Source organism: Ovis aries, chromosome 25, assembly GCF_016772045.2.
Source record: "Ovis aries strain OAR_USU_Benz2616 breed Rambouillet chromosome 25, ARS-UI_Ramb_v3.0, whole genome shotgun sequence".
Lineage (NCBI taxonomy): Eukaryota > Metazoa > Chordata > Mammalia > Artiodactyla > Bovidae > Ovis > Ovis aries.
In genome coordinates, this window is record NC_056078.1 from 24,537,769 (window position 1) to 24,550,044 (window position 12,276).

General features: G+C 42.9%; 1 protein-coding gene across 1 annotated transcript in view; it reads left to right on the forward strand.

Moving 5' to 3' along the window:
- The window catches only part of KIFBP (kinesin family binding protein), a 58,809-nt gene extending 56,309 nt beyond the window's left edge, over positions 1–2,500 (forward strand). Inside the window, exon 7 of the mRNA XM_004021421.5 lies at positions 1,059–2,500. Coding sequence (XP_004021470.2) covers positions 1,059–1,934 — 876 coding nt within the window. The 3' untranslated portion in view covers positions 1,935–2,500. The remainder of the gene's footprint in view (positions 1–1,058) is intronic.
- The last annotated feature ends 9,776 nt before the right edge of the window (positions 2,501–12,276 follow it).

Sequence of the window (12,276 nt, forward strand, 5' to 3'; positions counted from 1 at the left end):
TAACTATGATGGTAGATTTACCACTGTCTTTATTTTAATATCTCTGAGAGATCTAGAGCATTCCTCTGTAGTATATTTTATTAAATAACTTAGCATAAACATCATGCTGTTAATGGAATTTCTTTGCAATATTTTTAAGACAGATTTCAGCCTTACTCTAATGTTAAAATATCAATACTAATAATGTATTACATGTATGTAATATTTCTTAGCTCTTACCATTTTCATATGCATTTATGTTATCTGAAGGAGTAACTATAAATGAATTAGTTCCCCAAAGAGGAAAGTAATGAACAGTTTAGTTGTGTTATTTACTTTTTTCCTAGTTTCTTTCATTTTTAATTACTTGGAATATAGCTAGAAAGAAGTCAGGATTTCCTGGTGGTCCAGTGGCTGAGACTCCACGCTCCCAATTCAGGAGGCCTGGGTTCTATCCCTGGGTCAGGGAACTAGATCCTGAATGCCTGCAAGTAAGAATTTGCTTGCCACAAACTAAAAAATCCCACATGCCACAGTTAAGAGCTGGATTGGTCAAATAAAATAGATAAATACTTAAAAAAAACTAGGAGTTTTAAAAAAAGGTGGGCTTCCCTGGTGGCTCAGGTGATAAAGAATCTGCCTGCAATGTGGGAGATCTAGGTTTGATCCCTGAGTTGAGGTCTCCTGGAAAAGGGAATGGCAACCCACTCTAGTAATCTTGCCTGGGAAATCCCATGGACAGAGGAGCCTAGCAGGCTACAGTCCATACGGTCACAAAGAGCTGGACACAACTGAGTGACTAAAAGATGTGATTATAATACCTCCCTCCACCAGGTTGGGAAGTAAGAGGGTTTTCTTGTCTTTACTCTTGTGTGTTAGTTGCTCAGTCATGTCCGACTCTTTGCAACCCCATGGACTGTAGCCTGCCAGGCTCCTCTGCCCGTGGACTTCTCCAGGCAAGAACACTGGAGTGGGCAACCATTCCTTTCTCCAGGGGATCTTAAATTTGCTTTAGTACTGGTAGCAGGAGACAAGTCAGTGTCTGTCTTCCTTAACCATAATTTATTTTTTTCTTTCAGGACAACATAGGAGAGCTTGATCTTGATAAACAGTCTGAACTTAGAGCTTTAAGGAAAAAAGAACTAGATGAGGAAGAAAGTGTTAGGAAAAAAGCTGTGCAGTTTGGAACCGGTGAACTGTGTGACGCCATCTCTGCAGTGGAAGAGAAAGTGAGCTATCTGAGGCCTTTAGATTTTGAAGAAGCCAGAGAGCTTTTCTTAACGGGTCAGCACTATGTCTTTGAGGCAAAAGAGTTCTTTCAGATCGATGGTTATGTCACTGACCATATTGAAGTTGTCCAAGACCACAGCGCTCTGTTTAAGGTGCTTGCATTCTTTGAAACCGACATGGAGAGACGGTGCAAGATGCATAAACGCAGAATAGCTATGCTAGAGCCCCTGATCGTGGACCTCAACCCACAGTATTACCTGTTGGTCAACAGACAGATTCAGTTTGAAATTGCACATGCTTACTATGATATGATGGATCTGAAGGTTGCCATAGCTGACAAGCTGAGGGATCCTGATTCACACATTGTGAAAAAAATCAATAATCTGAATAAGTCAGCACTGAAGTACTATCAACTCTTCTTAGACTCTCTGAGAGACCCAAATAAAGTCTTTCCTGAGCATATAGGGGAAGATGTTCTTCGCCCTGCCATGTTAGCTAAGTTTCGAGTTGCCCGCCTCTATGGCAAAATCATCACTGCAGATCCCAAGAAAGAGCTAGAAAATTTGGCAACATCATTGGAACATTACAAATTTATTGTTGATTACTGTGAGAAGCACCCTGAAGCTGCCCAGGAAATAGAAGTTGAGCTAGAGCTTAGTAAAGAGATGGTAAGTCTTCTTCCAACAAAAATGGAGAGATTCAGAACCAAGATGGCCCTGACTTAATGATCCTTGTTTCTAATGATAGAAGATGTGCAATATTGAGGAGATTCTTCCCCCTTAGTTAAACAGACCCAGTTCCATTGTGACGTTTAACTTAATAGCCAGGCGAGTGCTGTTTGAACTGGAGATACAGTCAGACCACTTGAGTCTTTGCTAGGACCTTAATCAGCGTAATTAATAATTTATACCTAATTATGTAAATACATCGCCTTGTTAAAGTGACATGTGATTGGTATTTTAGATTGCTTGTTTCCTATTTAAATATAAGCCTTTTCTGCCTCATTTTCAAAAAGTAGGTTTTTTGTTGGCTAATATTTACTTGATGGATTTGTTAAGGGAAAAAATGCTGGCTAATATACCTGGGGGGCAAGCTCTTACTGTATTAAAATTGAAAAAGTAGCTTCTTGTAGTTATTCTTCCCAAAATGTTTACTTTCCTAAAAAAAAAAAGTTTCCTTTCTGAGATATTAAAAAACTAAGTTATGTTGTAAAATATTGTAGTATGTTTCATTATAGAGAAAAAAGGGCCTTGTTGGAAATATAATAAATTGACTTGTTTCACTAACAAAAGCTTCCATTTATTCTCTTGTCTTCTTGTAAGAATTGGTTTATTTTTGATACTTCAAAAATATTACCTTATTTGAAGCCAGAGAAGACTATTTCTTTGGTAATGTTGTACAGAGAGAACACATAAAATCATACTGAGTAGCCTTACTGAAATACTACCATGCACCAGAAAAGTTCTACTGGCTCCAGTTTCTCAGAGGATCCTAGTATATTGGTGAACCTTAAAGCCTTGTTGAAAAAAGATCTGTACATAATAACATTGTTAATATATGTTATATTAGATGCAGGATTGAAATGGAGCTCCTGGTCAGATAGTGCAAAATTCAAGATCAGTTGTAAAATTTGATACAGAGAATAGCGCTGTATGTTAACCTAGTCTTAAGCTTTCTGAAGCCAAGCCTAAGATTCTGTAATGTTGATGTATGTGTGGTAAATACCTTACTTTTCCTTTGAGTTCAGTTTGCTGGAGGGGGTCGGGGGTGTGAATCTTTGAATGTAACAGCATTGTGTGATTCACTGAATATTTAATACATTAAATATCTACTGTGGGTCAGGCACTGTTCTTGCTTTTCTGAGCTTAGAGGATACAATACTGAAGAAGATCAAGGTCCTGTTCTCAGGGAGCAAGTAAATAGAGAAGCAAGAAGATTTCAGGTCATGAATGCTTTTAAGAAAGAAACCAAAGGGACTTCCTAGTGGCTCAGTGGCTAAGACTCCCCACTTCCACTTCAGAGGGCCCAGGTTTGATCCCTGGTCAGAGAACTAGGTCCCACATTCTGCAACTAGAGATCCTGTATGCTGCAACTGAAAGAGCCTGCATGCCACAGCTAAGACCAGTGCAGCCACATAAAATAAATATTTTTTTAAAAAGGAACCAGAATGTCAACCAGGTTGACATTTAATGGGAAGTGGAGCTCGTTTAGTGAAAGTGACCTGAAAGGCTGCTGAAAAGGTGGGAAGTGACACTGAGATAAGAATTTAATGGGCTGAAAGGGCAGAATCACTGCAGATAGTGGCTGCAGCCATGACATGCAGAGACGCGTGCTCCTTGGAAGAAAAGCCGTGACAAACCAGGAAGCGTATGAAAAAGCAGAGACATTACTTTGCCGACAAAGGTCCATCTAGTCAAAACTGTAGTTTTTTTAGTAGTCACATACGGATGTGAAAGTTGGACCATAAAGAAAGCTGAACGCCAAAGAATTGATGCTTTTGAAATGTGGTGTTAGAGAAGACTTCTTGAGAGTCCCTTGGACTGCCAGAAGATCAAACCAGTCCATCCTAAAGGAAATCAGTCCTGAATATTCATTGGAGGGACTGATGCTGAAGCTCCAATACTTTGCCACGTGATGTGAAGAACTGACTCATTGGAAAAGACCCTGATGCTGGGAAAGATTGAAGGCAGGAGGAGAAGGGGACAACAGAGGATGAGATGGTTGGATGGCATCACTGACTCAATGGACATGAATTTGAGCAAGCTCAGTTGGTGATGGACTGGGAAGCCTGGTGTGCTGCAGTCCATGGGGTCGCAAAGAGTTGGACATGACTGAGCGACTGGACTGAACTGACTGAAAAGAGCAGCAAAACCAGTATTCTTTGGGAGAGGATTCCAGAGAATATGAGGCCCTCAGACTGGACTGAGCTTAGGAAGGAGTTTTGAATTGGAGAAGCTAGGAAAGGCCTGTGTGACTGCAGCAGAGGAGGTGGGAGCCAGATGGGGTGGGGCAGGTGTGGGAGAAGACTTTGTGGATGAGGGTAAGGAGTTAGGATTTTATTATAGGCTTAGTGGGAACAGTTGTGGATTTTTTTTTTTTTTAAAGGGAGAACATGATCTGATTGGCATATTAACGAAAAACTGATCTGGGTCCTGGGGGGAGAATAGATTGTAGGGAGACGGGGGAAGTACCGAAAGAGAAGCAGGGAGACAAGCCACATTCCATTAGGATTAATCCAAGGGCAGTCGAGTAGGGGTGGAGAGAAGTGGATGGCTTCAGAATGTGCTTTGGAAGTAGAACCACAGGACGTGCTAGAGGATTATGTGGAAGGCCTGAGAGGGAAAGGAGTTAAGAACCATATTAGGTTGAAGTGTGCAGGAGAAGCTCATGTCTCTGAGGGAGATGTGGGGTTAGAATAGAGTTCTGCTTAGGATATTAAGATACTTTAGATGGAATGATTGCTAACGGCCTCTTTTAATCAGACTTGAAAGTGAAGGGATCAAGAGGAGGCAAAGAGGGGAGGGAGGTTGACTGGGGATGTGAGACGGCTCTGCATCTCAGGTCCACTCATTTCTTCAACCCTCTTGAGAACTGACTAGAACAAGTCCCCCTGTTATAAGCCTTTCCTGATATGGCTGTTTTGTTCTCAACATTATTCAGTCTCATAACTTCCTTTTATAGCCATTCAGGTGTTTCCTTAACTGACTGAGCTCTTTTTGTGTGCTGCTGCTGCTGCTAAGTCGCTTCAGTCGTGTCCGACTCTGTGCGACCCCATAGACGGCAGCCCACCAGGCTCCCCCGTCCCTGGGACTCTCCAGGCAAGAACACTGGCGTGGGGTGCCATTGCCTTCCCTGTGTGCTAGTTGTGCTAAACTCTAGAACATGATCTGTAAGGCACAGCCTCTTAAACCCTGATAGCTTTTCCTCCTCTCATCTGTTACTCAACTTGCATTTAAAAGGTAAAGTTCAACTGTAACAGGCACTGGTCTTAAAACCAGTCTTCATTCTCGTAACCATCAACATACTTTGCTATTTTCTATTTGCTATCTAGTGACTTTTCATGTTTTAAGACTTTGTCTTTAGTTATCAGCAGAGAATCTGGCTGCTTCATGGCCTGCACTGTTCACAGAACCTGTTTCACAGACTGCTTTCCTGAGCACAGGGTTCCAGGGACAGCTGTTCTCTGAGACTTTATTGTTTCCCTGGATTAGTAGTTCTCGAACTTGTTGGTCTCAAGGTCCCTTTGCACTGAAAATGGAAGATGCCAGAGAGCTTTTGTTTTCTGTAGGTTATAAGGTTATATCTTTCTGTGTTTACCCTATTTGAAATCTAATTTTGGGAAACTTTAATAATTTAATGTTAATAAATCCATTGGGCTTTTTTCTTTTTTTTTTGGCTGCACCCTGTGGCATGTGGGATCTTAGTTCACTGACCCGGGATCGAACCCACAGCTTGTGCGGTGGAATTGCAGAGTATTAACCACTGGACCACCAGGGAAGTCTCTGGATATGAACAGTTTTATGAAAAAAGTGGAAAACTTTACATTTACTTTAGAAAAAGTGGCATACTTTACATTTTTGAAACAGTCTGACTGAATAAGAAACAGGTTGATTTTCATAATTGGTGTGATGTAACATGTCATGTAGCCTTTGGAAAACCCCACTGTACATTTGTGACAGTGTGAGTGAACAAAATAATGTCATATTATGAAAATAGTTTCATGAGACATCATGCTCCAGTCTGAGGTTCCCTGGGCCCTACCTTAAGAACTGCTGCCCTACTTTATCTCCAAAATAAATTACTCATAAAACTCAACAACAAGAAAAGACAACCCAATCAAAAAATGGTCTGAAGACCTAAAGACATTTCTCAAAGAAGGACAGTCAGCCACAGGCACATGAAAAGATGCTCAGCATCACTAATTATTAGAGAAATGCAAGTCAAAAGTACAATAAGGTACCACTTCACAGCAGTCAGAATGGCCGTCTTTGGTCATTTGTTACAAATAACAAATGCTGTAGGAGGGTGTGGGAAAAGGGACCCCTCCCACACTGTTGGTGAGAATGAATGTAAGTTGTCACTATCAGAAATAGTATGAAGGCACTCAGAAAAGTAAAAATAGAATTACCATACAATCCAAGAACCCTACTCCTAGGCATATATCTCTACAAACTATAGTTCAAAACGATACTTGCATCCCTGTGTTCATAGTAGCACTCTTGATAACAGTCAGAACATGTCAACAACCTGTCCATCAACAGATGAGTGCGTAAAGAAGATGTGGTCAGTTCAGTTCAGTCGCTCAGTTGTGTCTGACTCTTTGCGACCCCATGAATCACAGCACGCCAGGCCTCCCTGTCCATCACCAACTCCTGGAGTTCACTCAGACTCACGTCCATAGAGTTGGTGATGCCATCCAGCCATCTCCTCCGTCTTCCCCTTCGCCTCCTGCCCCCAATCCCTCCCAGCATCAGTCTTTTCCAATGAGTCAACTCTTTGCATGAGGTGGCCAAAGTACTAGAGTTTCAGCTTTAGCATCATTCCTTCCAGAGAACACCCAGGACTGATCTTTAGAATGGATTGGTTGGATCTCCTTGCAGTCCAAGGGACTCTCAAGAGTCTCCAACAGCACAGTTCAAAAGCATCAGTTCTTTGGTGCTTGTCTTTCTTCACAGTCCAACTCTCACAGCTATACATGACCACTGGAAAACCATAGCCTTGACTAGATGGACCTTTATTGGCAAAGTAATGTCTCTGCTTTTGAATATGCTATCTAGGTTGGTCATAACTTTCCTTCCAAGGAGTAAGTGTCTTTTAATTTCATGGCTGCAGTCACCATCTGCAGTGATTTTGGAGCCCCCCAAAATAAAGTCTGACACTGTTTCCACTGTTTCCCCATCTATTTGCCATGAAGTGATGGGACCAGATGCCATGATCTTCGTTTTCTGAATGTTGAGCTTTAAGCCAACTTAGACACACATAATGGAATACTGCTCAGCTATAAAAAAGAACGAAACAATGCCATTTGCAACACCATGAATGCAACTAGATCCTGTCATACTAAGTGAAATAAGTCAGAAAAAAGACACACCAGATATCACTTATATGGAGAATCTGAAATATGGCACACATGAACCTATCTGTAAAACAGAAATAGACTCACAAATAGGACAGACTTGTGGTTGCCATCGAGGGGGAGAGAGGGAGGGACTGGTAGTTGCTGAGTTGGTGTGAACTATCACCTTGAGACTGGATACACAACAAGGTCCTACTTTATAGCACTGGGAAGTATATCCAACCTCCCGGGATAAACCATAATGGAAAAAAGTATGTATATTTGTGTATAATTGAGTCACTTTACAGCAGAAATTTGCATTACATTGTAAATCAACTATACCTCAATTAAAAAAGAACAGCTTCCCTAGCCTGTTCTGTGTTGGACAAGGTGCAGAATGGATGTTGAGACTTAGTTTAATGTGGCTGCAGTTGCATGTCTAATCCTCCCATGAAAAGAAAAAAATAATCTCCTCTGTTATTTATTCCACTCTGGCTTTGATTGAGTGTAGAGTCATGGCGATGTCATGCCTTTATTATCTTATCATGAATGTATTGGGTGTCTTGGCAGTGCTGGGTTCTTTCATCCTATTTTGTCTGCTTCAACTCAGTCAAAGCTGTTTCATTGTTATTTTCATCCCTAATAGTGTGGAGTTGCTGAAGGGTAATTAGTGGTTCCCCCTTAGGAAGCTGGTTCATGGTTCTGGGATTGTGTTGCAAAATCTTCCTTGAAATACATATGCCCAGAACCCTTAGATGTGTTGGCAGCATGACAGAACTTGGGCCAGAGGCAGTGACCTATCAGAGCCACAGAGCCTTGTGTTCTTTCTCTTACCCCTACAACTAATTACTACAACTAATGACTGTACACCGAGGTAATAAAAAGTGGGCTTTTTTTCAGGGAGCAAGCAAGGGAAACTGTTGCTTGTCCTTACTCCCCTCTGCTTCAGCAAAGGCCCCAATAAAGCCTTTCCTGAACTTCTAGTCTGTTTTCTGATCAATTTCTACTGATGAAAGAGACCAACAACCCTGGTTGGTAACAATTTGTGGCGCCCAAAGTGGGGATCGACTCCTACTGAGGAAAGGATCTGGGCACCTCTGGGACACCTAACACAGCCTCCACGTGGGTGACAAGAGTCTGAACCACTTGCTTCAGAGTCACCTTAGTTTGTTAACTCTTCCTCCCTGGCCCCTGGGGCCTCAGTCCCCTCACTCAGGCAATGCTTTCCCCTTGCCTTTGTGCCTTTTTGTTCACTACCATTTCCCTTTTCCCTCTCCTGAAATCTCTCCACTTTTCTCTCTGTCCTCTCCTTTTGAGAGAGTGGACTAAGCAGTTGTAGCATCACTCCCCTCAGCTTGTGAGACCTGCTCCCTCTGGCCGGCAACAGTTCACCTCAGTGGGTGACGAGCAGAGGGGAGAGGCTTAGCTCATACCCTGCAGACCTTGGTCCAGGGGCTCCCCACTGACTGGAGATTTATGAGAGGGATACAGGTTCAAACCTCACATCCTGTAGTGACTGGAAGTCTGATCCTCCTAATACCCTCACCTTTATTTTCCTGCCACCAAGAGAAGTCCCACAGGGCATGGGCTGAAGCAGCAGATTTCTATACGCTGGTGTACGTGTGAGGCCCACTTGTGGGTTGCAGCCCCACACAGGATGGGCAATTGGCTGGTCCAGGCTCTTTCACCCCAGTGGGCAGGAGACAGTGCCCCCTCCTTCACCAGCCCTTTCTGGAAGCCTGTGGCTGGGTGTCTGAATAGGCACCCGCAGGGGATGGGTTGAAATGGTAATCTCTGTGTCTCTGTTTCTCAGTGTTTTCTGTCCCTCCTCCCTTTACCTCTCCCTCAGTCCTCAGCCCACACTTCTATCCCCCTTATCCTGAAAACTTCTGTTACTAAGTATTATCATTGGTATCTTTGTGAAGTAGTTTTGTCTGTCCAGCAGCTCCTGCAAGTCTTTGCTGACATTGTGGTCACGGTGGAGCACTGAAGCCTTGAAATACAAACAAGTCTGCGTTGCCTTGGACTCGGCCTTGTTGGGGTGCTTAGCAGGATTTTAAAAAACAAAAGATAAGGTGTTTTCCCCTCCTCTGCTCTAGCCATGGGCTTGTAACTTCTGCCTGGGCTCTCAGGAAATACCTGAATTCATCTGTAGTCCCCCAGACAACGGGGGTGGGGGTGGGGGGGGTGTGTAAAGAGAAACATTTTAAATACAAGTGGGAAAACTGAGGTCTCTGGTTCTAGAGAAATTAACTTGTCTAGCTTACACCTATGACTTTAATTCATAGACTTTTTAAGCGTTATCAATATTAAGGATAACACTTTCACTGTACCCAGAGTTACGTGAAGTCAGTAAGTGCATATTGTTTCCGTTATAAATCCTGTTAACAGGGAAAAATAACCTGATACGATTAAATTTTTAAGTAAATGCAACTTGGATAAGAAAGTTTTGGGAAAACTAAAGGAGTAATTATGTTTTGGAAATGTCCATCTAAAAGAGCCTCTCCAAATTTTGATAAATTTGAAAATAAATGAGAGTAATTGGACATTCACACCATTTCAAATAAGATAAAATATTGGAACATTAATTGTTAAACAGGTCTACTATCATCTTTTTGTGAGACAAACTAAAGATGTTTGGTGCCACCTTACATGTTCTTTAGCAATGAATGGAAAGCTAATGGAAAGGACAGTTCATGGCTGCTTAAGTGGGATGTGTGTTTTCAGAAAAGAAGCTATGAGGACTGGAAATATATTTTTTGAAAGGAAAATGGGTGATTTTTCCCTCGAGCTGGCAAGTTTTGAGTGGGGAATTAGGGACAGACTTTGGCTACAGAAAGTTTTAGAAGATTGGCAGGAGAGAAACACCAAGAAAAGAATTTTTATGTGGTCGGGATTTCTAAGGTTGCATGCTGCAGTCCATGGGGTCGCAGAGAGTCAGATACAGCTTAGCAGCTGAATGACAACAGGCAGTCTAGAGTGCGACAGGGTCACAAATGGTCGGACACAACTGAACACGCACCTCCATGCACACAGGGTATGCATCTAAATTTCATTAGGTAATTGGATTTTTTTTTTTTTTTTTTTAAAGTAGGACTGGATTTGGTTCTTCTCTCTCATAAGAGAGTAAAATTGTCCTGGATGCTGCTTTTGAGAACAGAGCATGTGAGTTCCTGTGCCTTTAACTGATGTACATTTACTTTTTTTTTTTCTCCCAACTTAGCCCAAGGAATTAGTATTGTTTCACAGAAACCTATGATCCCATATGACTGAGTATTATAAAACTTCTACAAATTTTAGACAGACTTCCCAAATATCAAATTCTAATTGAAGTTCCCTGGACTAATTCCCAGTTAACTTTGGGGTGCTTCAAGGTTCCCTGTGTGCATGGAGGTGCGTGTTCAGTTGTGTCCGACCATTTGTGACCCTGTTGCACTCTAGACTGCCTGTTGTCATTCAGCTGCTAAGTTGTGTCTGACTCTTTGCGACCCCATGGACTGCAGCATGCAAGGCTTCCCTTTCCTTCACTATCTCCAGGAGTTTTCTCAAATGCTTGGAAGGTCCCAAAGAGAAATCCTAAACTAATTGGGTTAATCTGTAAGGAGAGGTTTGGCAGGTTCTCAGAGAACTCTGACAAGTTCAGGGATGAATTTGTCAGTCTGGGGTTGGCAGTCTCTCTCATCTGGCAGGACATCACGGTATTTCATGCCCACTGTTGCACCTGGGATGAAACGGAGCATATACCGATAAAGGCCGGGGAACATGCAGGTGGCTTCCTGCCACCCGTCCACAACAAATTTACCAGGTGGAGGAGATGCAGTCCCAGAACATGACCCACACCTGGACTGAAGATTGTGTAAGCCAGGCTAGGATGAGACATTTTACTACTTGTCTGTCAGAAGGGATGAAAAAGTGTATGGTGAAGCCTGTAAATTATGATAAAGTCTGAGACATTACACAGGGGAAAAGAAAACTCAGCAGTCTTTCTGGGCCAGGTGATAGCGGCATTCAGAGAGGACACCAGTACAGACCCTGGTTCCACAGAAGGGAGGATACTGCTGGCCATGAACTTTATCACCCAGGCTACTCCTGACATACAGAGAAAACTACAAAGGCTTGAGGCTGGGCTTGAAACGCCATTGTCAACTTGATAGATGAGGCCTTCAAGGTCTATAACAACCAAGACTTAACAGAGGAGACCAGTAAGGATAAGAGGCTAATGAAGATTTTTCTAAAAGCAGCTTTGGCTGCTCAAATTCACCTGTCATGTTTGGGGAACCCAGAGGGGTGAGAAGACCCAACAAACAGCCAAGAAGCCACGTGGGCTGAAACCAGTGTGCCTTTTGTCTAAGGAAGGACCCTGGAAGGGACAGTGTCCTGAGCACCCTCCAGTGGGACATTCGAGAGGTACCCCTAACCAGCTTCAGTTTCTTGATAATTTCTCAAATTAGATTCCTGTACACTGTCTGGCAGGCCCAAGTGCCTGCCTGGCTCCAGATCCTACTTGACTATCCTCAGGACTCCAGTAGAGCCTCAGTTCACCTTAGATGTGGCAGGTAGGAGAACTGGATTTCTTATAGACACCTGAGCCACTGCTGTGTTCTGACTTGACCAGCCGGCCCCCTCTCCAGCCATGACTGTATTGTGATGGGAGATGATGAACAGCCAAAGGGAAGGTGGTTATGTCTCCCCTGGCCTGCGGACTCAGGCCCGTTATCACTACCCACTCCTTTCTGTATATGCCAGAATGCCCTGTCCCCCTCCGTGGGAGAGGTTTGCTAAATAAATTAGGAGCCATGTAGTCTTAGGTGAAATCCAGGGAGGAAAGAATTCAAACAGAACATGCATCTATTGGTAGTGATAGCCCCAGATGGCCCACCTGCTGGTCATCATAATATTTCCCAGGACATCCTCTAAGAAATTAGGGAATAGGTGGATCTTGTAGTTTGGAGTAACTTGGTTCCAGGAAGGGTGAAATGCCCTCCTTTATAAGATTAAGGCCTAGAGCACAG